The following is a 27,216-nucleotide window of genomic DNA, read 5'->3' as shown; positions in this document are numbered from 1 at the left end:
TTGTGCGGCCCGAGAAAGTAAATCATGAGTTTCTATTTTAGGATCAAATTGAAATGATGATAGATGTACATTACATTTCCTAATTTTCCCCTTTTTAAAATCAATCATTGTTTTCTTTAGTGTTTTTAGTTCAAAAAGCATTTTGTAAAATCTAAAAAATTAATATACAAATATTTTCCATTTTCCACTTTCAAAAAATATTTTGTTTCCATTTGAAAAAAAATGATTTAAAGAAATGTTCCATTACTAAGAAAAAAAAGCTCAAATAAACATTGCTTTAGATCTATAAAAACAGACTATTTAGGGCTTTTGATCCAGTTCTTTTAATCCAATTTAAAAAAATCAAAAAATCTAGATATTAGATCTAAAATGGCGTTGACGTTAATGCGGCCCGCGAACCAACCCGAGTTTGACACCCTTGGGTTAGTGAATGTGATAACCGCTTTATCCTCACTAGGCTCGCGGGGGTGCTGGAGCCTATCCCAGCTGAATCAGTGGCCAGCCAATCACAGGCCACAAGGAGACAAACAACCATTCACGCTCATATTCATAGCTAGGGGCAATTTAGAGTGTCCAATCAGCATACCATGCATGTCTTTGGAATGTGGGAGGAAACCGGAGTACCCGGAGAAAACCCACGCAGGCGCGGGGAGAACATGCAAACTCCACACAGGTGGACCGACCTGCTTTTGAACCCAGGACTCAACACCTCTCGTGTTCCCGTTTTCGCAACAGGTGTACGTGAACGGCGAATGGGTGACCAACATCGGAGAGGGCGGGAGTTTCGGCGAGCTGGCCCTCATCTACGGCACCCCCAGAGCTGCCACCGTCAAAGCCAAGACCGATCTCAAACTCTGGGGCATCGACCGTGACAGCTACCGGCGCATCCTCATGGTAAGTCAGATTCAACCAGCTAGCCTAGCTTAGCATGTTTTTGGCATGTGGGAGGAAACCGGAGTACCCGTAGAAAACCCACGCAAGCCCGGGGAGAACATGCAAACTCCACACAGGGATCGAACCCACGATCCAACAACTGTAAGGCCGACACACTATCCACTTACTTATCCACCGGGCCGCCATCTTGTCAGATTATGATTTTTATTTATTTTTTATTTTTATTTTTTACTGTTCCGAAATGTTGCTCCTGAAGAGTATTTATTTTTGGGTGATGGGGTTCATAATTCCTGCCTGTTATTTGTCCAAGTAGCTACTTTAAATGGAAGAGCACACTGGGATCGAACCCACGACCCCATAACTGCGAGGCAGATACACCAACCACTTAACCACCGAGCCACCTTTTATTTTTTTTATTTTTTATGTCCGTCTGTTATTATTCATGAAGTTTAGTTTATTTAACTGGAGGGTGCTCTCTCGTAAGTTCCCTAAAAATTAGCTTTTCCGGCCACGGCGCTCGGCAGACTCCACGTAAATGACGTGGAAAAGTAAGAGCAGCTGGAATGACTTCACTTTTTTGCCACCTTGGAGGCAGCCAGTACGCGCTTGCTTTCCCTACTATCGCCTTTGTTTGCGGGTGGCCCGCTAGCCTGAAATAATAAAAGGATCTCAAATGGATCCTCATTTTGTGGAATTTAATGCAACATAATCGCCTTTTATTTGGATCTAATTATAAGATCAGATGAAGTCGGAAGCAGGAAAATGACAGCTTCTGTGCAGGAGCTTTTTCCCCCTTCAAATGTTACCGTAATTCTTCTAAATTGCGCCCCTTGGCGTCAAAATATTGGAAAAAAATAGGATGCTAACGTCTACACTCGATGCTAAATTAAAAGTGCTATAAAATAATGACTATGTCAAATGTACAGTGATATATTTTACATTTAGGAAAGAAATGGGGTGCTTACAACTGTTTTATTCATTTTTCCATCATCCAAAAGTGCATTAGAACCGTTGGCTGTCGACCCTCGCAGTTCAAACGGATTGGACATCTTTTTTTTTTCAATTCACGTTGCAATTCTTTGCACACAAAGCAGTTTGCTGAGTGACAGCGAGTAAGGGAAAGATGTCTTTTTTTTGGGTTTGGACTTGTCAAGACGTTTGTTCGCGAAGGGGGAAATCCCCCAAAGGTGGGTGGGATGGCCCACACACACATTTTTCTTTACGACCACATAAAAGCACCTGCCCCGACCGTATTATTTAGCGTCAATATTCATTCCAAGGCGCTGATTGTGTCATTTTAAGAATCACGTGCCCCCTTTTTGAACTTCCAAAACGTTCCATATAAGGTAAGACTTAATGACAAGCGAGATAAAGACGTTTTTAGCCCGTTTTATGGGCTGCGTTAAAATATATATTTTAGAAGGAAATGCTCCCCGTCATTAAAAAATGCTGCTAGTTATCACATCAGAGGATCGTAATCTGATAAAATTGATTTTTTTTCAGTATTATGTCATTGACGGTGATAGTCGTTTATTCGTGGACTGCCAGGTCTCCCAGTCTAAATAGATTGGACGTCTGTCGCCGTTAATGGTAGTGAAACAGGATCACTTAATGCCAGCTTTCATCATTAAAATAGATTTGATTTCTATAACTGTCAATGACAGTGATAGTTATAATAGGTAAACTGCATAAAATGCATATACAGTACTATACTATTCGAAGTATTTATATTTATAGCAGTGGAACCAACTTTTACGAACAAAAAAAATTAAAATAAATATAAAAGTCATGAAAATCCCAATCAAGAGAACACAACTTAACATTGCATTATTTTTTTATCTAAATTAAAATAATCCAGAGGTCTATCGCATATACTACTTTATGTTTTATACACTATACAAGTACAAAAAATATATTTATTTGACATAACACAGTTTACGACTTTTTTTGTGATATACAACTGATTTCGCTTAAAAAAAAACTTAAATATCCTTAACATTGGATTGCTTTGTTCAAATAAATTTTAAAAAAGACATTTGGATGTCCTATTTTTTCCTCCCTAACACATTTCTGAAGTATCGGACGGGGATTCAGTATGGGCAGATCCGCCAAATGGGGTTCCCCGTTCTCCACTCGCATGTAAAAATATCCGGTAAAGCACACAGGTGTCAAAGTGGCGGCCCGGGGGCCAAATCTGACCCGCCGCATCATTTTGTGCGGCCCGAGAAAGTAAATCATGAGTGCCGACTTTCTGTTTTAGGATCAAATTAAAATGAAGAGTATAGATGTATATTCAATTTCCTGATTTTCCCCCTTTTAAATGAATAAGTGTCATTTTTTAAATCATTTTTTTCTGTTTTTAGTTCAAAAATCATTTTGTAAAATCTAAAAATATATTTTTTTTAAAGCTAAAATAAACAGTTTTAGATCTATAAAAAAACGGAATATTCAGGGCTTTTAATCCAGTTCTTTTAATCCATTTATTTAAAAAAATCTAAATATTATATCTAAAATTGTCCGGCCCACATGAAATCGAGTTGACGTTAACGCGGCCCGCGAACCAACCCGAGTCTGACACCCTTGCGCTAAAGCATCATCCATGTGATGCTAGTTTATTTGCGTTGCGGTACGTCGGTGGACCGAGGACAAGTCAGCGTTTGACTCCCGTCTTGTTTTTACAGGGCAGCACTCTGAGGAAGAGGAAGATGTACGAAGAGTTCCTCAGCAAGGTTTCCATCCTCGGTAAGTGTTTGCCTAGCCCGCTAAGGAGTCCGCTACCCGCACTATATCAAGGGATAAAATAATAATATTTCAGCCGGAACAACACAGCATTATTATCTTGCGGCTTTCAGAATTCTAAAATTTTAATAAAACATAAAATAATATTAATCAAAAATTCTAAAAAAAAAGGTGGCATACTCAGCCAAATTGTTAAAAAAGTGTGATTTATAGTCCAGAAAATGTCGGGATTACAATTTTGTAGGCGGGACTTGTATGCCAAATGCTCTAAAATGGGGTCCATGTGCATGCTTAATAGGGTTTAATGACTGAAAATAGTTACTTGCTCTGTAAAGGTTTTTCCTCTTGCGAAATTAATGATACATCATCATGTTACTACATTTTCTGCCAAAAAAATAATAAAGACTTCCTAGTTTTTCATCCCTATAAAATATGAACTATCATAATATTGCATTGCATCGCTTTTAATTTTTTTTTAAATAAAAATATTAATAGCAAAAGTGGTCCAGTCAAATTATGAGACAGAAATGGATACTCAAAAAAATAGTTTGTGATTCAGTTTAAAAAAAAAACAATTTTCACAAAAGCTGTTGTTTGTTTGTTTTTTGATGAAAATAGCTCAAGACAAAAAAATGCTAACTAATGAGCTAATTCTTGAATTCTATAATTATGCATCTTTAGCATTGGAATTTGGCTAATCGGCACTTTGAAATGGCGGCAAATGAGATCCATTCAAGCTATGAAAAGGCGCGGCAATTACAAGCGACATCTGGTCCCCTCCCACCTGGCGGTCCTTCGGCGTACGTCGTCGGGGCCGTGCCCCCCCGCGCGCCGTTATTAGCCGGCTGACTAAACGCATACACACAATTGGCGTCCTTTCTTCTCCGTCCCTCCCACGTCAAAGCGCTCGGGCCCTTTGGAATCGGAGGAGGGGCTAATGTTGGCGCGGGCCTTTGATTCTTTCGATAACCACGAAATTGGCGGCGAGCCCAAGATGGGACGGCGACGACATGCGCTTTGTCACAGGCTAACGCACGGCAACAATGCCGCCGTCGGGCCGAGCGCCGTTAGCCTAGCGTGGACGGCTAGGCGCGACCGAGCGTGACACGTGGCCCCCTTTTAGCTGCCGCGTTGGTGGATCGCGTTACCTGTTAAGGATCACCTACACGCCAGACGCAAGACATTCATCTGGGGGCCCGTAGACGCCACGGCCCCACTCCGGGGGACATTGGACACCTCCCCGGCCCACGGATTTACCTCAAATAATCCCATGCCGACACAATTTGCATGGATCAGTTTCCGAGTGCCATTGGCGAGATTTGGCTCAATTTTTGCACCTTGAAGTCAAAACGAAAGCAACGTTAAAACTCGGATTCTTTTTATTTCGCATTCTACGTGTCAATTTTTTGCGTCGCTATGAAAAGAATCAAAATCCGTTATTGGCTTTCTTTGGTCGTAACATTCTAGTCTATTTTGCTAAACTATTCGACTTTGCCAACAAACCTACGTATGTTCAAACATCGTTCTATCATTGGACAAAATGGTCTGTCAAGAAAATTTGTGGGACATTTGGCCAATCTGAGGGTATCGATGCAACCCAAATATCTACAAGTCTCCTCTTCACTCCATGTAAGCAATTAACATTTCCCATAATGCCCCTGGGTTACGCAGACCTGTCAATGTTTTCCCGTATTTTATACGTTTTTTGATCATTTCAAATTGTGTACGCCGTATAACAACTTTTGTACGGATTTTTGTTTTGTTTTTTTGTAAAAACTGGTTTCGTTTTACCCAATTTGGCTCTAATCCGGATCGTCAAATAAGTTACCTTTGGTCGGAACCACGGTACGGTCGCGAATCCGGGTTGGGTTGCCAAATCCTGGCTCGCTTCCAGGAATTGCAACGTTGAAAGGAACCACACCAAAAAAGAAGTCCGGACCCCAATGCATTGTGGTCCTAGCAAACTACGGACTTGGCTGCTCCAGAACATTCTTACTCTTCCATTTCATGAAGGAAGCCATCATCTGGCATGAAGGCGTTACGGTTAAGAGGAGCGATGACGTGAAGGATTGATTCATCGTGCCGTGTCTTCCCATTGGCAGAATCTTTGGACAAATGGGAGCGTTTGACCGTGGCTGACGCTCTGGAGCCCGTCCAGTTTGAAGATGGGGAGAAGATCGTGGTCCAAGGAGAGCCCGGTGACGACTTCTTCATCATCACAGAGGTCAGTTTTCTCCTCAAGGGCTTTGCTTCGTACTTCCAAGACGCCGGTGGCTTTTAGCGTCCATCGGTTTGCGCTTCTAGTGGCTATAGAGGACAATCTGTCGTCCTAAATTACAGATATCCCAGATCCGATCAAGCGGTCGAGAATTGGGCCTGATCACCTCATTTTTAGGGGATCAGAATAATTGAGTTTCTTTTATTTTGAAATATAAAAACTTGATCAATCTATGCCAGCCTTTACCATTCAAATGGATTCAACATCAGTAACTGTCAATGCGAGTAAAAGGCTACAAACAAGAAAAAAAACCCATTTTTTTTTTTTTATTTCAAAACCTGAACCTGTCAATCATCGCTTTCCACTATGGATCATAAAATCATCATGGCTGAACAAACGATCATTAAAAAAAACATGCCAATGGTGTGTTATGTTGATCCAAGAACTCCTCATACATGCATTTTTATTTACATTAATATGTCAAAAGTTTTGCAACTCGCCTTTAAAGCCTTTTATCAAAACATAATATTGCCAAAAATCTCAAAACAACGTTAGCGTGTCGTAACATCAACATGTTTTGGCATCATTCGCTTTTTTTTCCCCCATTTTTTGAATTGGATTTTCTACCGTATACGCGAGTGTGGGATCGGTTATTTCCATGTAATTTCTTCAAACATTCACATTGCCTTTTTTTTTTTTTTCAATGCGTCACATGATTGAAGTGTGATCCCTTCCTCCCTTTCTGTCCATCCGTCCGTCCGTCCGTGTGTCTTTTTTAGCCCGTAAGCTCTCCGATTTCCTCCTCTTGACTTTCCAGGCGGCCCAGTTCCACTTTCCCAGAGTCCGGCAGACTCGGGGCGGAATGCGTCTGTCTTACTGCCTTTCTTTCACACGGGCTCGCCACGGCCTCTTGGGATGGAGGGGGGAAGAAAAAAAAAGCCGAGAGGGAGGGAGAGAGGGATGATGAGTCGAGAGACGGAGAGCTCGCTCGCTGGCTTCCGTGGACGGCCATCCACGTCCAATCCGTTTAATGGAATTCATACCTGTCAACCTCTGCCGATAACTGCCCTTATAAATGATTATGATTCCCCTTACAAACCCCCAAAAAACCTTACAAACACCGTACGAGTCGTACGGTGTTTGTAAGGTTTTTTGGGGGTTTGTAAGGGGAATCATAATCATTTATAAGGGCAGTTATCGGCAGAGGTTGACAGGTATGGGAATTGGACCTGGACATACCATTGTTCCGCCCTTTTATTTCACTATAAACCCTTCCAATTCAAAACTTTTTTTGCGTAAATTTTGCTGTACGATTAATCAATTACAAATCCAAATTCACTATTTAAATCACTAAAACCTTCCAAATTAAAAACTTTTTTTTTAGCTTTTTACCATGAATTTTGCTGCGCGATTATGGAGTTCCACACTTTGTAAAATCACCCAATAAATTCCACTTAAGCTCCTTTTTATTTCAGTATTTAATTTACTAAAACACAGAACTTTTTTTTTGATTTTTACCATAAATTTTGCTGTGCGATTAATCAAAATGAATCAATTACAAATCCTCTTATCAACAAGCTAATTTTTTTTAGCTTTTTAAAATCATCTCATAAATTCCCATTGAGCTCCTTTTTACTTCACAATTGAAATCACTAAAACCCTCCAAATTAAAAAAAAAAAATTAAAAACTTTTTACCATAAATTCTGCTGTGCGATTAATCAAGATGAATTAATTACAAATCCTCTTATAAACAAGCAAAAAAAATTAGCTTGTAAAAAATCACCTAATAAATTCCCATTCAGCTCCTTTTTACTTCACTATTTAATTCACTAAAACCCTCCCAATTAAAAAAAATCTCATCCATTTTCCTGTCCAATCAATCAATTACAAACCCTCTCATCAAAGAGCTCATTTTTTTGCAATTGGCGTTCCCAAACCTTGTAAAATCACCTTCCCGTATGACCTCATAAATTCCACTGAAAACTCCTTGTTGCCCTCCTAAGTGCCAGATTTTTTCTCCTTTGATCCGATTGACACCGTATCTCTCCAATCACCATTTTGGTTCAAAACCGAGTTATAATATTTTTTGTAATCCCCAAACAAAGCACGTAGCAATTTGTCCCTCAAGCTCACATCTCATATTTCCTCTGAACGCCGCTTAAAAAGTCCGAGTGACCGATGAAGACGTTGTTGGAATGTATGAAACGGTGTTACACGCTCTCCTTTGTTTGCGCTTGAGGGCTTTTAACTAGCCATGTTGTGTGTATATGTGTGTGTATGTGTGTGTGTGTGTGTCTGTGTGTCTTTTGTAACAAAATTGCTTCAGGTTTATGACTTTAAATAAACTTCCGAGCAGACTGTCAACACTAAAAGCATTAGTTAGATACAGTGCAGAGCAGAGGGCAATATTTCCAGGGGCCAAGTTGCCGCTTTGGATCCGGCTCGTGTCGCTTTTTTAATGGTGACGCGGCACAGGCAGAAATTTGCGATAAAAATGCTGAGAAAAAATTCCGCTTCAGAGATTAAAGTGGTACTCGGACATTTGGTCGCCCGGACGTTTGGTCGCCCGGACGTTTGGTCGCCCGGACGTTTGGTCGCCGGACGTTTGGTCGCCGGACGTTTGGTCGCCGGACGTTTGGTCGCCCGGACGTTTGGTCGCCCAGACGTTTGGTCGCCCGGGCGTTTGGTCGCCCGGACGTTTGGTCGCCGGACGTTTGGCAACATGACAGAGGGGTTTACTATTGAAACCAGCTCTCAAAATTATATTCATGAGAGAGAGAGTTTAATATCTTAATATCTACTGTTGAAACCAGCTCTCAAAATTATATTCATCCGGGCGACCTCATTAAGCTTTATCATCCTCATTTTTAGCATCACAAGCCCATTCGATCCAAGGATTTGCGATAGCGATAGCGTAGCAGAACGCAACAATCCAGATTCTTTTCTAACCCGCCCCAAATTTCCCCCCCCTAACATTTCATCATTTCGCAATACCCGCGTTTTGACGTGGCGGAATCCATATCGACAGCTGCCGTCCAACTTCGCTCCTCCTGAGCAGAGGCCACGGAAAACCCGTTCCCCTTAAAGGCCTTGGACGTGGGCCGAGGTGGGGCGCGGGGGTCCCCCCGCCTGGCTCGGATTCGGCCCGTGAGTCATCGGAGTTTAGATGTTTGTGTTTAGAACGCTCTGGAGAGAATTGGGAAAACTTTCGGAATATCTGAGTCGGGCTTTTGGCCGCCTCCCACGGAACAGGTGTCCAACAAAACAGCAGCGCCTGGAAAAAGGGGCGGAGTCAAAAAAAAAGAAAAGAGAGAAAAAAAAAGGAAAAGTCCAAATCCCGTGCACCTGTGTCTTATGAAGCAAAGGAATTTCTTCTCGGCTTAATCCTCCTGATGATGTTCAGCTCCATTCAGTAACTCCCCCCTCTCCTCTCGTCTTTCTTTCTTTCTTTCTGTCCTCACACACACACACACACACACACATGCACACACCTCCTTTTTTTTCACCCCACTTGACAATTGTCCCCCTTGTCCGTCCCGTCTCCAGGGAATTGCCTCCGTTCTGCAGCGCAGGTCCGACAATGAGGAGTACGTGGAGGTGGGAAGACTCGGACCCTCCGACTATTTTGGTGAGTGACTGACAGACTTTGGCTAAAGAAAGGGACAGGAAGACCAAATATGTATTTTCAAATCAAATCAAAAGCCTTTATTGGATTGGATTGGATTGGATTGGATAACTTTTATTCATCCCGTATTTGGGAAATTTCATTGTGACAGTAGCAAGAAAAGGCATAGTTATAAGTTAGACAGTACATTCGCAAAGGCCGCAGAACAACAAAGCAAAAGCACAAAGTACAAAGCAAATCAAAGTGAATGGGATCATTAGGAATCACCAAATCAAATCATTAAGACAGAAAAGCAGCAAAAACACAAAACGAGCAAGAGTGGACGGAGCTGCTGCCACTTGAACGGCGACATTTTGGTTGCGGTAGCAAAAACGGATACAGACTCAAAAGACGTAAAGTTGGACAAAAACTGGAACCACACACAGGAAGTCTTCCACAAGATGGGGAACTTCTGCAGACTGTGACCGAGGTAGAGAATATGCAGAGTCACTCTTCCAAGCTTATCCGCACAGTTCCTCAGTAGTCTAGAGCTGAAGACAACAGTAGCAGAGTAGAGCCCCTCGACTCCGTTGCTGGTAAGCTCTTCCATCTTATCCCACGATGGAATGGTTGGTCAGAAGTGTTGCTTATTGTCATCATACACAGCTGCGTATAACGAAGATTGGTGGTGGTGCTACTCCACAAAGTGCGTTTTCCCAGTTCAAAAAAAACATAAATAAGTCATCAAAATATAAAAAGTCACATCCTGGCAAGGTAAATTCTAAAATATTGCACAATCTAAGATATTGCACAAATATTTTGTTGTTTTTCCCAAAAAAAGAGATACTGGATTGTGTGATTAGCGGGAAAACCAGGTTTGAATTAAAAAAAGAAAAATCAGGGCCTGGGTATCATCATCACCCTGTCAACCCATTCACTGAACTCATTGAAGAAAAATGTATTTGCGCACATAAGCTTATTATTGGAAAAACTAAATATTTAAAGAATGAGATTAGATATTACAGTGTCGTCACGTTTTACGGTCTTGTAAGCCTCATTCATTTTCTGAATCGCTTATCCTCACAAGGGTGGGGGTTGCTGGAGCCCATCCCAGCTAACTACAGGTGGGGGGCTCCCTGAATCGGTGGATAGCCAATTGGAGGGCACGAGAAGACAGACAACCAATCATAGCTCGGGCTAAGCAATTTATAGTGCTAGATTAGCCTAGCGTGCATGTTTATGGAATGTGTGAGGAAACCAGAGTACCTAGAGAAAACCCACGCAAGCCCAGGGAGAACATGCAAACTCCACATAGGAGGACCCACGTGGGATCAAACCCACAACCCCAGAACTGTGAGGCTAACCACTCAACCACCGAGCCAAATTCAGACAAGAAGACAGACAACCAATCATAGCTAAGGTTAGGCAATTTAGAGTGCTAAATTAGCCTAGCATGCATGCTTATGTGTGAGGAAACCGGAGTACCCGGAGAAAACCCACGCAAGTCCGGGGAAAACATGCAAACTCCACACCGGGGGATCAAACCCACAACCCTAGAACTGTGAGGCTAACCACTCACCCACCGATCCAAATTCATACAAGAAGACAGACAACCAATCATAGCTAGGGTTAGGCAATTTAGAGTGCTAAATTAGCCTAGCATGCATGTTTATGGAATGTGTGAGGAAACCGGAGATCAAACCCACAACCCCAAAACTGTGAGGCTAACCACTCATCCACCAAGCCAAATTCACTGAAAATGTATGAAAAGAAAAATGTATTTGTGCTGTATTTTAAGCCGCAGGAAGAAAAACGTTTTTAAAAAATTGTAAATGAATGAGGTTAGATATTAATGTCGCCACGTTTTATGGTCTTTCAGGAACTCAAAACTCGCAGGCGTTTATTTTTATCTTCTGCAAAAAAATGAGGAATATTCTTAATATTTGCTCACTGGCCAATGTAGAAAGTGGTCTATTTTTATTTATTTTTTTGGTACTCGGACGTATCGTCAGAAGACGTTTGGTCGACCGGACGTTTGGTAGAACGGACGTTTGGTAGAACGGACGTTTGGTAGAACGGACGTTTGGTAGAACGGACGTTTGGTAGAACGGACGTTTGGTAGAACGGACGTTTGGTAGAACGGACGTTTGGTAGAACGGACGTTTGGTAGAACGGACGTTTGGTAGAACGGACGTTTGGTAGAACGGACGTTTGGTAGAACGGACGTTTGGTAGAACGGACGTTTGGTAGAACGGACGTTTGGTAGAACGGACGTTTGGTAGAACGGACGTTTGGTAGAACGGACGTTTGGTAGAACGGACGTTTGGTAGAACGGACGTTTGGTCGCCGGGTTCGCGAGTCCCGAGGTTTGAGTCTCAAGACTTTCATATGTTTAACCCTAACCCCATTCACTCAATGTTAAATAATAGTCATTAAATCCCTATTCACCCAATGTTAAAATCGATCAATTGCATGCGAACCCGTTCTACCAAACGTCCGGGGACCAAACGTCCGGTCGACCAAACGTCTTTCGACGAAACGTCCGGTCACGATTTTTGGGGGGGGCGAAGAATATGGTCACCAGGTTTTATGGTCCCGCCCACAGGTGAGATCGCCCTCCTGCTCAACCGCCCCCGCGCCGCCACGGTGGTGGCTCGCGGGCCCCTCAAGTGCGTGAAGCTGGACCGGCCCCGCTTTGAGCGCGTGCTGGGTCCGTGCTCCGAGATCCTCAAAAGAAACATCCAGAGATACAACAGCTTCATTTCCCTTACCGTCTGATCGCCAATCCCCAACGCCGTAGGTGGGCGGAGTCTGGGGGGGGCGGGGTTAGCGGGTTTAGCGGGTTTTACATTTTCAATGACAGGGTGCTCATTTCCTGTTTTTTGTTCGCTCTTGTGCACTTTGACCCGTAGCTTTATGTAAAAAAAATAATTAAAAAAACGACAACAATGCGTACCCGTCATCCCGTGGCTGTCGCCAATCTTACAAATAGTGATAATAGGCTTTTTGTTCAAATAGAAATGAATTTATTGCTAGTGTTATTGTCATATAGTCAAATCTGGAGCAATCCAAGAACATTATTTAAAGAAAACACAATCAAGAATGGTAATTAGAACCAGGTTTCCTTTATCAAACATGGCTAATTACCTTAATACTGCAACAAAACGCGCACATTTAAAATCAACACGAACGTGAATTTCTTTTAAAATGTATTTTTAATCTTAAATGGGATTGCGGCACACTATTTTAGCAATATTGTAAAATAAAGTTGAATTAGATTTCATATGTATCTATGAAATTTACTATTCTACGTTTACTACTAAAAAAAATCATTTGGGAAACAAAAAAAGTAGACCTTTTGAAATTATTGAGGCTGGCGTGTGGAGTGTTGCGTTTTACACGCTGTCCCTGAACGCACCGCGGGACCTTTTTGGAAAGAAGCAAGCGAGAGAAGGCTCTTATTTTCTTTTCTTTTTAACTTTCACATCACTTGAAAATAGAAACTCCTTACCAAATTGGATTATATAAATTTGTTTTTTAAACTTTTTCCTTTTCCTGTTAAAAAAAGTTAGAAAAAAAAAATACGGACAAAACGTACAGGTATGAAAATATGTGTTGACATGTTTGCACTTTTCACTTTTATCGAGCATGTGGACGAAATAGGTCAACGTTTCACTCTTATTGGCTTGCTGATTTACTTTCCGAATTTTTCGGGGATGGCCTTCATGACAACTGCATTCTTTATGCGCCATTTTATTGTGTTCAGATTCACGCGTGGCCCAAATAATCTTTCAAAAGAGCGAATATATTCCCAATGAAAAAACACATTGTACATTATGGATGTCAAAAGTCTGCACTCCTCTTTTTTGGCTTCTATTTTGAGTGGTTGCCAATGACAACGATGGACGTCCATTTGATTTTCGCCAGCCAAATTTTGATAATTTTGCAGTTTTTCTCATTTATTTTCTATTCTGAATGGCATATTGAAATTTGGCACTTTTTAGTCAGCATTTGTAAAGTATTGCAACTTTTTTTGTCATCGTTTTGCACGTTTTGTTCACGTTTTCTTTCTTAGAACAAATCAACAAAATGACAAGGTTGGCCATTTTTTTCTGGCCCTGTGTCATTCTGTTTTATTATTATTATATTCCACAACTTCCATCAATTATTAAACCTGGTTTCACTATTGAAATTTTAGTTTCTTTAAAAAAGCTGCAAATCTAAATACGGTCAATTCATGCGAGTTACATTTACTCGAAACTAGACGAAGGCATATGAAGAGGTGTGCAGACTTTTCCTATCCACTCTACGAAGATCATGGCGTCTCAGGATTTTCCAAGAGCTTGTTATGGTTCTCGTCGGCCATTTTTGCTAACGTGGCGTCCACGCATCTTCTGTTGTAGATCGAGAAAAAGACGTTTGTTTCCGTCTCATTCCGTGTTAAGAAGAAATGATGGCTTTTCTGCAGCCGTTTCTTTCAACTCTCAAAGCAAATAAAGAAAAAGTCAACCAAAAAAAAAACATTTCCTCTCAAATTGTGACCCCCCCCCCTCCCTCAGGACCCCCGGCCCACCATACACGTCCCTCGTCCTCCTCACTCTCAGCCAGGGGTGTCAGACTCGGGTTGGTTCGCGGGCCGCGTTAACGTCAACTCGATTTCATGTGGGCCGGACCATTTTAGATATAATATTTAGATTTTTTTTTATAAATGGATTAAAAGAACTGGATTAAATGCCCTGAATATTCAGTTTTTTATAGATCTAAAACAATGTTTATTTTAGCTTTTTTTAAATATATTTTTAGATTTTACAAAATGATTTTTGAACTAAAAACACAGAAAAAATGGATTACAAAAATGACAATTGTTGATTTAAAAGGGGGAAGATCAGGAAATTTAATATGCATCTATACTCTTCATTTGAATTTGATCCTAAAACAGAAAGTCGGCACTCATGATTGACTTTCCCGGGCCACACAAAATGATGCGGCGGGCCAGATTTGGCCCCCGGGCCGCCACTTTGACACACATGCTCTAAGCAAAGTGTCGATCATCCGTCGGGGCGAGCCGTCAGAGGGCGTCGGGGCGTTCCTCCCGGACGCTTTTCAGCAGCGCCACACAGCTTTGACACATTCCTCCCCATCTTAATGCCCACTAAATCAAGCCAGGAATGCAAAGCCCCCACCCCGGACCCCCAGCCCTCCTCCCCCCTCAAACCCGCCCGCTCCCTCGCCACGCTCGCCGACATTGAGTTCAGTAAGCGCCCACCCACTCCCTCCCTGTATGTACATGCACTATCATTTTTATTTATTTATCTTTTATTTTGAATCACTGCTCCCTGAAACATTCATTCATTGCTTTTCTAAACTGCTAGGGATGCCGGGGGTGCTGGAGCCGATCCCAGCTGGCCAGCCGATCGGAGAGCTCGAGGAGACGGACAACCAATCATAGCGAGGGGCAATTTAGAGTGTCCAATCAGGCTTTTTGGAATGTAGATGGAAAGCAGAGTACCCGGAGAAAACCCACGCAGGCCCGGGGAGAACATGCAAACCCCACACAGGTGGACCGACCTGGATTCGAACCCAAGACCCCAGCCGAAATGGGTTTTGATCGTCCACGACGCCAATCTAAGCCCGGTAACGGTTTCGTTGTCATGGCGACTTGTCAGACCGGGCAAAGATGGGATTTGAACGTTTGCTCAGAAATTGTGTCAAAAGTCAGCCCTAAAATTCACGACAGAAAAATAATGACAAAAATATAGATATTTATATAGAAGAAAACGATGGAAATTAGCCCTCGGCTACAACCTTGCATATTTACATGTATATGTTCATTAATATGAATATGTTCATTAATATGTGCTGTCCCTTATTAAATAAATCACTCAAAATTAATCTAAAAATCAGACAGGAGAAAAATTATGACAAAATAAAATAATTCTTGGATGGAAATTAGCCCTTGACGACAATCTTACATATTTACATATATTTTTTCATTAATATGTGATGTCCCTTAATAAATAAATCGAACTCAAAGTCGATCTAAAAATCAGAAAGGAGAAAAAGTATGGAAAATTGATCCCTAATTTCCCAGTCAAAAATCCACACAAACAAATTGTGTCATTGATACAATGAAAAAAAAAATTTTTTTCATAAAACATGTATCAAACCATCTCCATTTTTACTAATGACCAAAAAAAAAAGATCCACCTGATCTCTGCCTACTTTCCAAGCTTGTAAGTCCAAAGGGTGACCCGTCGGGTCAGAGGTTGCCACCCGGCCTGCTCGCAGGTGATTGGGCAACATTGAAGCTGATGGGATTGAAAGGTTAGAGATGAAGAGGGGGCGGGGCTTCCCCCAAAACGGGTCAGGAGATCATCACAAGGTTCAGCTCAGGGGACTCCAAAACGGCCCATGTTGTTGCTCTGTTAAGAAAAAGTGATTAAAATAAAGAAAACAAGCGCTCACTGTTGACCAAAGGGTGTGTAAACCTTTTCTTTGGGGGGCCGCTCACTATTAGCCAATGGCTTGGCCATATTTTTGTCAAGGGATATACATATATTTATGTTAGGGCTTGTTTATGTTGTGTTTTTTCCCCCTCTGTAATGGACCAGTCCCGGTGATTGCCCATGGATGCACCTGCTGTTGCCCCGCCCCCTCTCGTGCGAGCCAGGTGTTGCCACTTGCCTCGTCAAGCCACTGAAAAAAAATGAGAGAGCTTGAGATAGCATCTGTTGTTTGTTATTTAGTTTTTCTTTTCCCAGGCTTTGTTATTCTTCCTCATTTCCTGCTTAATAACTCGGATATGTACACGCGAGGGATACCCGGCCGGCCGGCGAAGAGGCGCGCCGACCCTCCCTCCCCAAACAAATCGGCCCGGAAATATAACCCGGCGGTGATGTGAGGATTCTGAAGCCTTCTCAAGTTGACGGTATGTGACAAATACCTTTTTTCCCCCCATTCATTGATTTTGCCAGCCACTTATCTCCTGGTGAGGGACGCGGGGGACACCCTCAGTGGGTTGTGCAGCCAATCAGTTTTACATATATACACACACACATCAATATATAAATATACACGAATACACATACACATGTACACACATACACGTGTAACCACATACACATGTACACATTTGCACATGTACATATATGCACACGTACACATTTACACATGCACACATACACACACACACATGTACACACACACACATGTACACACACGCACACACACACATGTACACACATACACATGTACACACACACGTACACACATACACATGTACACATTTGCACACATACACATGTACACACATACACATGTACACATTTGCACACATACATATATGCACACACATGCACACATACACATGGACACACGTACACACGGACACATGTACACACACACACGTACACACACACATACACACATACACACACGTACACACACATGTACACATGTACACACAGACATACACATTTACACACACACACGTGTACACATGTACACGTGTACACACGTACACACGTACACACATGTACACATGTACACACGTACACATGTACACACATACACACATACATGTACACATGTACACACACATGTACACACACACATACACACATACAGATGTACACACGTACACACACACAGACATATACACATTTACACACAGTGACACACATTCACACACATATATTTATATATATTAGGGGTGAGTTGCTTTTTTAAAAATCTGTTAGATCACATGTTTAGATTTTTTGTGACATTTTCATAACATTTGTACAAAACTGGGAAACTCCCTTCTGTCAAGTCAGAAAAGACTTGTAGGTTGACCTCATTTAGGTTCAAATGCCATTCTTAAAATTAAGAAAGTACACTTTATAATCATTGAAAGGAAAACAACCGTTACAATGTACTTCTTGTGATGATAGCTGCTTGTTCATTGGACAAATCCCTTTTGACTTTTCTACATTTTGATGATTCCAGACAGGATTTTATCTCAATTAAGCCCTCCCGCCCGGTTTAGTCAACTTGAATAGAAAAGCTCCTCTTATCTCCACAATGGCGTATTTCTGAGGAAAAGAGCATGTCTTGGGGATCCCCAATTTTCCAACACTACTGTTATTTTTTATCTTTTTAAGGGAGGGTAAGAGCGATGTAATGAACCGAATTTCCCCGTCAGACTCTTTTGGGAAAAGGCCTCGGATAAAATGTTAACTCTTTCCCTGCCCTCTGCCATCCATCTTTAACCACTAGCCGAGGATTGGACGCCCATCCCTGTCCTCCCCCGAGACCGGTCATAGGTGCGTCGAGGCGCCGGGCAGGGCCGTTTCCACCACAACAACAACCCGAGCGACGGCCACTTTCTCCTTAAACCCCACAGGAATGCGCGGATTTGAAAGGCGGCCCGTAACCGGAGAGCACTCTCTCCTATCTTTAAGCCCATAATGGAGGCACTTCCTGTTGACGCTCGCCGCGTTGTGATCTCGGGGATTTTAACACTTCATTTGAAGTTCCACCCACGAGAGCCTTTGACCACGTCTCTGGTCCCGCCGTGCCGCCGCCTTCAGTGGCGTCCAAGCCCCGACGAGCTAGCTCCGTCCCCCCCGTTTTACTTGTGCAAGAGAATTTGCCCGCCATGTCACTGTTGGCACAATGAAGATATTGTGCGACGCAAAAAAAAGAGAAAAAGTGGGGCGCTGGGGGTCTTTCGGAGGGCTCGCAAAGCTTCGGCTTGTAATTTAGATAGGGCAGGGTTGGGGAAGCTTTTTTCCATAAACAATTCCTTTTTTCAAATGTTATTCCTTGAGAGCCTTATTCGGAATTTAAAAGTCAAAATACATGAAAATGAGTGCATTTTTTGGGTCATTTCAAAGCTTTTAAGGGGCAAAAAGTGTTTGAATTCTTTTGACAACATTGTGACTTGGTTGCTAATCAATGAGGATTAATGATTTATAATTAACTTTTTAAATCAATAATTGCAATTTTTTCATCCAATTTTTTTTCTTGTGTTTTTAAATTACATCTAAAATATATAAAAATATTTTCTGTTTTCCACTTTAATATGGAACTTTTTTTTTAATGTTTCCTTTTGAAATGAAAAACAAATGATTAAAATACGTTTTCCCTTACTAAAAAAAAGCTCAAATAAATCTATAAAAAAACTGAATATTTAGCGCTTTTGATCTATTTTTTTGTCTAAATATTATATCTAAAATGATTCAGCCCAGATGAAATCGAGTTGACATTAACGCGACCCCCGAACCAATTAAAACCAAAACCATTGATGATGCTGAAAAACTTGATTACCAAAGATTTTCAAGGTATCTTTACGGTAAGTTAAGCCCTTCACTCATTGGCTAGCAAACTAGCTCTAGAATTACTGTCAACTTTGGCGCTTTTAGCACTTGTAGCACTAGAACGGCGTTAAGTAGAGTGCCACTACTTTTTCCATCTGTGTCCAGGCGAGCGCTAAAGTGAAACGGCGTGATGCGGTTGCCGTGGAAATGCGGCCATGTTGAGGAAAATCTTCCATGTCGTAGCATAACTTGAGCCCGCGGCTAAATGCGCACGGAAACGCTTGAGTGGGCTCGACCAGGATTTGAAATAAATCGCTTCCACTCGGAATTGGGTTGGTTAGTTGCACTTGGTTTTGGTCTCGGGTTTGATTCCCCCAAATCTCACTCGTTGTTTTGATCGCCAAATAAGGTTGCGGACACATTAGCTTGAAATATTTGGCCAAAAATAGTCCAATTGAAGCCCCTTTATTCTGATTTTCTGGACTTTTATGCTTTGTTTGTTCAGCAAAGTTTGAAGCGCTAGTGCAGATATAAATATTTAGCGTCAAAATCTATTTGAATTGACATTAGAAATATTGAAATGTGATAAATGGAGCTCTCGGGTGTGATTTTCTTGACTTGCTTGATATTTTCTCTTTCTTCTGCTAAATTTATTCGAGTAATGTAAATAGAATAAAACCTACTACATGTGTATTTTTTTGCAGTATCCCTCAGGGTTATTTTCCATTTATATAAGAAATGATGCAATTCGCTAAACTGGGCTCTTGACCTGATTTGGAAATTGCCAGTGGACGTTTCTTCGGTATTCAGCAAAGTTTTTTTTACTAGCGTAAGTATGAAGATATAGTCTCGTTATGTATTTTCTGCAATCTACGTTAGGATTGTTTTATTCTCTGAAAATGACGATCGGGGCCGACTTCCAATCACAAGATCCAATTTGGGATGCCTAATTGAAAAAGCATGCTAATCACAAAAATAAATAAATCCATTTACTTATTTTCTTACCCAGTTCCAATCCTCCGAAAACGGCAAAATGGGTCCCGATTTCCGATAGCCTCCATTAAAAACCATGCTAGTCAACGACCCCCCAATTCCCACCACCCCGACTATTTATTTGTACGACTCGTCTTTTGAAAGTCCGACTTATTCGCGTCCACCAATCGCGCGACAGTTTATTGCACATGTGTCAAAGTGGCGGCCCGGGGGCCAAATCTGGCCTGCCGCATCATTTTGTGTGGCCCGGGAAAGTCAATCATGAGTGCCGACTTTCTGTTTTAGGATCAAATTCAAATGAAGAGTATAGATGTATATTCCATTTCCCGATTTTCCCCCTTTTAAATCAATCATTGTAAATGTTTAATCCATTTTTTGTGTTTTTAGTTCAAAAATCATTTTGTAAAATCTAAAAATATATAGAAAAAAGCTAAAATAAACATTGTTTTAGATCTATAAACAACTGAATATTCAGGGCTTTTAATCCATTAATTTAAAAAAATCTAAATATTATATCTAAAATGGTCCTGCCCACGTGAAATCAAGTTGAAGTTAAAGCGGCCCGCCAACCAACCCGAGTCTGAAACCCTTGGTTTATTGTGACTGCCCGGCTGTATACGTCGCCAGTCAGTCTCTATTCCCATTGGCTCGGAAAAACACGTTCCTATTCGCGGCGCTATTCACAACGTGGGGGAGTAGTGGGAGCTCCCGTGATTTTTTTTGGGGAGGAGTAGTGGGACCACCGCAGAGTCGAGGAACCCCGAATAAGTTTTCCCAGCGCTAGCAACATGGCGCGCACATGTTGAAAAGGTCACGTCTTGATAGACAACAGAGCACCGGCAATTACTGGGCTATTTCTTTTAGTCCCTGGAAGTCCCCTGTTTTCTACGCGGGTGTGTGCGCGTGCACTTTTTTTTTTCATTCATAAAGAATAAAGAAGCAGTGTTTAAGAGGGGGGGAAAGGTAAGCGGAGGGGGGGGAGGGGGCACGTGTAAAGACTTGAGCAGGATTGTAGATTGCCGTCCGTCTGTCCGATTGTGGAAATCGGAGAACACGCGTGAGGGAGCGCAGGTGTCAGGGTGTGTAGACTTATTATTATTATATATGATTATATTTGGTCAATGGCACGTGTGTCAAAGTGGCGGCCCGGGGGCCAAATCTGGCCCGCCGCATCATTTTGTGTGGCCCGGGAAAGTCAATCATGAGTGCCGACTTTCTGTTTTAGGAGCAAATTAAAATGAAGAGTATAGATGTATATTACTTTCCTGATTTTCCCCCTTTTAAATCAATAATTGTCATTTTTTAATCCATTTTTCTGTGTTTTTAGTTCAAAAATTATTTTGTAAAATCTAAAAATATATATAAAAAAAGGTAAAATAAACATTGTTTTAGATCTATATAAAACTGAATATTCAGGGCTTTTAATCCATTTATAAAAAAAAAAATCTAAATATTATATCTAAAATGGTCCGGCCCACGTGAAATCACGTTGACGTTTAAGCGAAGTGGACATGATGCCCAATCAGTTGGTCTGCCTTTTGTATAAACTAAATTCAAGTTTCTGTAGATGTCATTGCATGACACTGACAGCTTGACTGTCTGGGTACATTGCTTGCTGACGCGCTATATTTATATAGTGAAAATGTGAAATGAAAATGCTTAAAGCATGACAATATTAGCATTCGACAATGATGTTTTCGTCTGCTACCAGTGACCGAGACGATCTGGATTAGATCCGAAATGGGTGAAACGAGATCGGTTTCACACAAAAAAATGGACTTAAAAAAAATCCCATACAGGAAAATGCAGGAAATATACATTTTTCCTGTATTTTATACATATTTTGATCATTTCAAATTGTGTACATCTCTAATCCAGATCGTTTCGGTGACAGGTATGGGTATTGGCGTATCGTGGATTTTATGTGTAAATTTCTAGAAGACGATACGTCTCCTCGTCATTCCGTGTCTAACCCGACTCTTGTTAGCCGACGTACTGCTAGCCAAAGGACATTTCTGACAAAGCCTGCGATGCACCGCAAACAACTCCGAAGCGAACCGAGACCACCTCGCTCGCCAGGTCACGGACCGGCGACTCGGTCTCCGCAAGACCTTGCGTCTTTTTCATTTTTTTCCGGATCAAACGGGGCAGGTGGGACTACGCCTTATGTGCGAGCCAATGACAGAATGCATGAGTGCATCTCTTCATACCTGAGCAACAAGTCTGATTTTGCTCGGTTCCTTTAGAAATGAACTCGTTCACGTTGCCCATCCTGCAGGCGGGAACATCTGGAGGAAAGTATCAGGTGTCTCACGCCATTGGAGAGTGTCAACCAAGAAATAAAAGGTCTACAGGACAACGATGGACGGCTCGGAGACGAAGATTAGGAGTGGCCATCTTGGATCGGGCTTAGAAATGAAGCAATAAGAGGGACAGATGTTTTGGAAGACAAGGTCAGAAGCAGTCCGTGATCCTTCTCTGACCCCGAGAAGGAGGCTCATGCATTGGAAGCTACCTGAGACGGTTCCTGCGAAAATCTGCGGACCTGCCTGGAGCAAACATTGCCCACGCTCTGGCTGGCTCTAACGACTTCCCAGTCATTTCTCCCCTGAGTGCCATTTCTGCTTCACACCAGGCGCCCATTTCCAGTTCCCCCGAGGATGACCTTTACCACGTCGGGGCTGGACTTGACGAGATATTTACAGAGCTTCTCGATGAATTTCCCCCTTGACCTCCACCGAATTAAGAGATTCAGAGTCTGGTTTCTGCTTTTAAACCATTCAACATATTTGTATTTTTGACACATCTGGTCTACAAAGAAGTTTGGTCAAATCAGGTCTTTGTGTCCATAACCATCGTCCCATCATCGATCCTTATGTGCTCTTCATCACAACCAAAAAACTGTTCCGAGACCTCTCTGAAAACATAAAAATCACCTCGATGATTCCAGATCAATAATTTTGGCAGTCAGGTTCAAACGCAGACCTTGAAATATCATCGGTTCTTATGTGCTCATGATCAAAACCAAAAAACTGTTCCGAGACCTCTCCGAAACCATAAAACTCACCTCGAGGATTCCAGATCAAGAATTTTGGCAGTCAGGTTCAAATGCAGACCTTGAAATAAAACGACATGGACTCCAAATTCTCGTGACATTTATCAAAGTCACTCAGTTCTGCCCACACAAGTTATTCGTAGAACTTTCCCGTTCTACTGCTGTATAATTTTTTTGTGCGTGTAAGCGAAAAATCCCCAAAAAGAAAAGTGAATGTTGTGTTTGGCTTCTCCTGACTCCTTCGCGTTCAGGTGAGAGTCCCATCATGTATATGCAACGCTTGTTTGTGTGCACAAAAGAGGTTGCCCGGGATATGCTCTCTGCTCTGGATCCGTTCCAGCCCGGCTTCTCTGTCGCAATGTCACAATCATCCACCTTTGCTCCTGGAAAGTCTCACCTGAAGAACGCCAGTGCGCATGAGTGAGGCGGCCATAAAAGGAAGCGGCGCTTCTAAAAGGGCCCGTCGGCAGACGCGAGCTGCTCTTTGAAAGCCGCTAATGGGCCCGACTTTGTGATTACGGGCCGACGTGATTGACTTGCGGTTGAAGCCTGAGGAGGAGTGCGGGTTGCCGTCAGCGTGACCCGCACTTCCCGCTCATGGATTTGCAAGGCAGCGAGGCAATTCGTACACTTCCCAGCTTCAATCTGCTGCCCTCTGGCCGTTGCTACAGGTCCATAACAGCCAAGACAAAGAGACTCAAGGACAGTTGCTTCCCAAGAACTGTCACCGAGTTCCTCACCTAGGAAGACTTAATCCAGACTCATTTCTTATCTTGTACTTGCACTAAAACTCCATAGGCTGCTAACCACTTTAGTCACTTTTTGTACCTGACTACTTATTTACGTGACTACTTAATTATGTTGACTACTTATGATGACTACTTACTTATGATGACTACTTACTTATGATGACTACTTACTTATGATGACTACTTACTTATGATGACTACTTACTCTTGTTGACTACTTACCCTTGTTGACTACTTACCCTTGTTGACTACTTACCCTTGTTGACTACTTACCCACCCATGCTGACTACGATCATACAATCCCATGTTGACTACTTACCCACCCATGTTGACTATTCAACCATGTTGACTACTCACCCATGTTGACTACTCACTCTTGTTGACTACTTAATCATGTTGACTACTTATGTTGACTAATGTTGACTACTTATGTTGACTACTTACCCTTGTTGACTACTTACTCTTGTACTTATGTTGACTACTTATGTTGACTACTTAATTATGTTGACTACTTAATCATGTTGACTACTTATGTTGACTACTTATGTTGACTACTTATGTTGACTACTTATGTTGACTACTTATGTTGACTACTTATGTTGACTACTTATGTTGACTACTTATGTTGACTACTTATGTTGACTACTTATGTTGACTACTTAATTATGTTGACTACTTAATCATGTTGACTACTTATGTTGACTACTTATGTTGACTACTTATGTTGACTACTTATGTTGACTACTTATGTTGACTACTTATGTTGACTACTTATGTTGACCACTTATGCTGACCACTTATGCTGACTACTTATGCTGACTACTTATGCTGACTACTTATGCTGACTACTTATGTTGACTACTTATGTTGACTACTTATGTTGACCACTTATGTTGACTACTTATGTTGACTACTTATGCTGACTACTTATGCTGACTACTTTTGTTGACTACTTTTGCTGACTACTTTTGTTGACTACTTTTGTTGACTACTTTTGTTGACTACTTATGTTGACTACTTATGTTGACTACTTATGTTGACTACTTATGTTGACTACTTATGTTGACTACTTATGTTGACCACTTATGTTGACTACTTATGTTGACTACTTACGTTGACTACTTACCCTTGTTGACTACTTACCCTTGTTGACTACTTACCCTTGTTGACTACTTACCCTTGTTGACTACTTAATTATGTTGACTACTCACTCATGTTGACTACGCACTCTTGTTGACAACTCATTACGTGCAACTCGTTGTACTTGTATGATAACAATAAAGGCATTGAATTGAACTCAATACCTCGGCAGGCTTACGTCTCAGCCTGCGTTATCGTCTTTTATGGTCACGGCAAGGTGTAACGGTCTCAGGATCAGAGCTCAAACGGCGTTGATAAAAAGCTTGCGTCAACAAGGACGCTCCTCCACTAAGTAACGTGAGCCTTGAGCATACTGTAAAGATCAGCACATTTCACTCCGATTGCGGACGACCCGTCCCCAATTTGGATTTTCACCCAAGCCTTTAGATTCAACTCGTACCGGATGGGGACTTTCTTTCCATTACCCCGGACAAAAAGTTGAATCACGGGAAATGAATGTGCCTTTTGACAGAGCGAGAAAACAAGCACTTTCTCCTCACTTAGCGTCCACTCATATCTCATTCCTAAATCCTACCTCCCACCGCCACTAAAGCTTCCTCCCACTCTTGCCCCCGTGAAGAACTCAATGTGTGGCCCGCGGGGAAACGGGAGTCATCACCGCTTGACTCGTCTTCTCCGCCGTCTCTTTACGGCTGCCTTTACTGTGCGCTCGTACCTATAAAAGTCATTTTTATAGGGTCAAAAATGTTTGTTGGGCACATGGTTGCCAGTACACATGTTGCCTGTGAGCATGTGAATAAGAAAAGCAGGAATAAAGATAGTCAAATTTTATTTTTGCGTGCTTCATGTTCCATCTTTGACCGCATAAAAAGTAAAAATGACAGAAAATGTCTCAGACATATTAGCAAATATTGTATGTAGTATAAAAAAATGTCAGAAAACACACATCAGTACGAAATAAAACGTAAAAAATTCCAATGCTTGATGCGTTTCCAAGCTTGCGTGTTCTCCCGGTACCTGCATGGGTTTTTTTACGGGTACTCCGGTTTCCTCCCACATCCTCAAAACGTTCATGCTAAGCTAATCGAAGACTCTAAAGCACTGTGTCAAAGTGGCGGCCCGGGGGCCAAATCTGGCCCGCTGCATCATTTTGTGCGGCCCGGGAAAGTAAATCATAATTGCCGACTTTCTGTTTTAGGATGAAATTAAAATGAAGAGTATAGATGTATATTATATTTCCTGATTTTTTTCCCCTTTTTAAATCAATAATTGTCATTTTTTAATCAATTTTTTTATGTTTTTGGTTCCAAAATCATTGTGTAAAATCTAAAAATATATTAAAAAAGCTAAAATAAACATTGTTTTAGATCTATAAAAAACTGAATATTCAGGGCTTTTAATCCAGTTCTTTTAATCCATTTATTTTAAAAAAATCGAAATATATCTGAAATGGTCCGGCCCACATGAAATCAAGTTGACGTTAAAGCGGCCCGCGAACCAACCCCAGTCTGACACCCTTGCTCTAAAGTGTCCCTCGGTAAGAGTGATTGGTTGTTTGCCTCATTGTGCCTTGTGATTGGCTGGCCATGAATTCAGTGTATCCCCATAGTTGGCTGGCATAAGCTCTGGCACCCCCCACGACCTTTTATGAGGCTTAGCGGTGCAGAAAATGAATGAATAATACACTATGAGACGGCGACCCGATGACGCGACAGCTTGAGGAAGTCCTCACATCCACCCGCTTATTGATTTTTATTTATTTTCCCTTTCCGTTTCTCCTCAGGTCGGGATACGAGGCGTGACTCACAGCGCTCATCCCCGGGAGTGACGTCGCCGTGACGACGCTGACTGGAAGAGACGATGCATCTGTCTAGCTTTCGCGACGGCACGTTTGGCAATTTTGGGTGGACTTGAGATGTCATTCATGGAATGTTCCCAACCTCCTCTCCGTCAAGGTGAGTCATCTTGTCAGAATATTCGTTCATTCATTTTTTTCTCAACCGCTTATCCTCACAAGGGTTACAGGGGGATCGTGAGCTTATCTCAGCTGACTTTGTGCACGAGGCAGGAGAAGCCCTGAATTGGGTGGCTGGCCAATTGCACGGCACAAGGAGACAAAGGGCGACCAATCATAGCTTGGGTTAAGCAATTCCGAGTGTTTAATTAGCTTAGCATGTATGTTTTGGAATTGTGGGAGGAAACCGGAGTACCCAGGGAAAACCCACGCAAGCCCATGAGAACATAAGTGTGAGGCCAATGCACTAATCACTCACCCACCGGCCCGCCATCTTGTTTTAATTTTATTTTATTTTTTACTGTTTTGAAATGAGTGGTTAGCGCGTCGGCCTCGCAGCTCTGGGGTCCGGGGTTCAAATCCAGGTCGGTCCACATGTGTCAAGTTTTCATGTTCTCCCTGAGCCTGCTTGGGTTTTCTCCGGGTACTCTGGTTTCCTCCCACGTTACAAACGTGCATGCTATGCTACCTGGCTAACATTCTAAATTTCCCCTAGCTATGATTGGTTGTCCTTCGTCTCATTGTACCCTGCGATTGGCTGGCCACCCA

At 42.0% G+C, this 27,216-nt stretch overlaps 1 protein-coding gene across 2 annotated transcripts in view; it reads left to right on the top strand.

Annotated features, from left to right (window-relative positions):
- Positions 1-12,256, top strand: part of prkar1b (protein kinase, cAMP-dependent, regulatory, type I, beta) — a 47,552-nt gene extending 35,296 nt beyond the window's left edge. For both annotated transcript variants that reach the window (XM_077619669.1, XM_077619670.1), the window contains 5 exons: positions 736-894; positions 3,576-3,636; positions 5,736-5,857; positions 9,399-9,480; positions 12,062-12,256. In XM_077619669.1, coding sequence (XP_077475795.1) covers positions 736-894; positions 3,576-3,636; positions 5,736-5,857; positions 9,399-9,480; positions 12,062-12,234 — 597 coding nt within the window. In that variant the 3' untranslated portion in view covers positions 12,235-12,256. The remainder of the gene's footprint in view (positions 1-735; positions 895-3,575; positions 3,637-5,735; positions 5,858-9,398; positions 9,481-12,061) is intronic.
- Positions 12,257-27,216: the final 14,960 nt, after the last annotated feature.

The sequence above is a fragment of the Stigmatopora argus genome, chromosome 14, assembly GCF_051989625.1.
Source record: "Stigmatopora argus isolate UIUO_Sarg chromosome 14, RoL_Sarg_1.0, whole genome shotgun sequence".
Classification (NCBI taxonomy): domain Eukaryota; kingdom Metazoa; phylum Chordata; class Actinopteri; order Syngnathiformes; family Syngnathidae; genus Stigmatopora; species Stigmatopora argus.
This window is presented reverse-complemented; position numbering and strand designations above follow the sequence as displayed.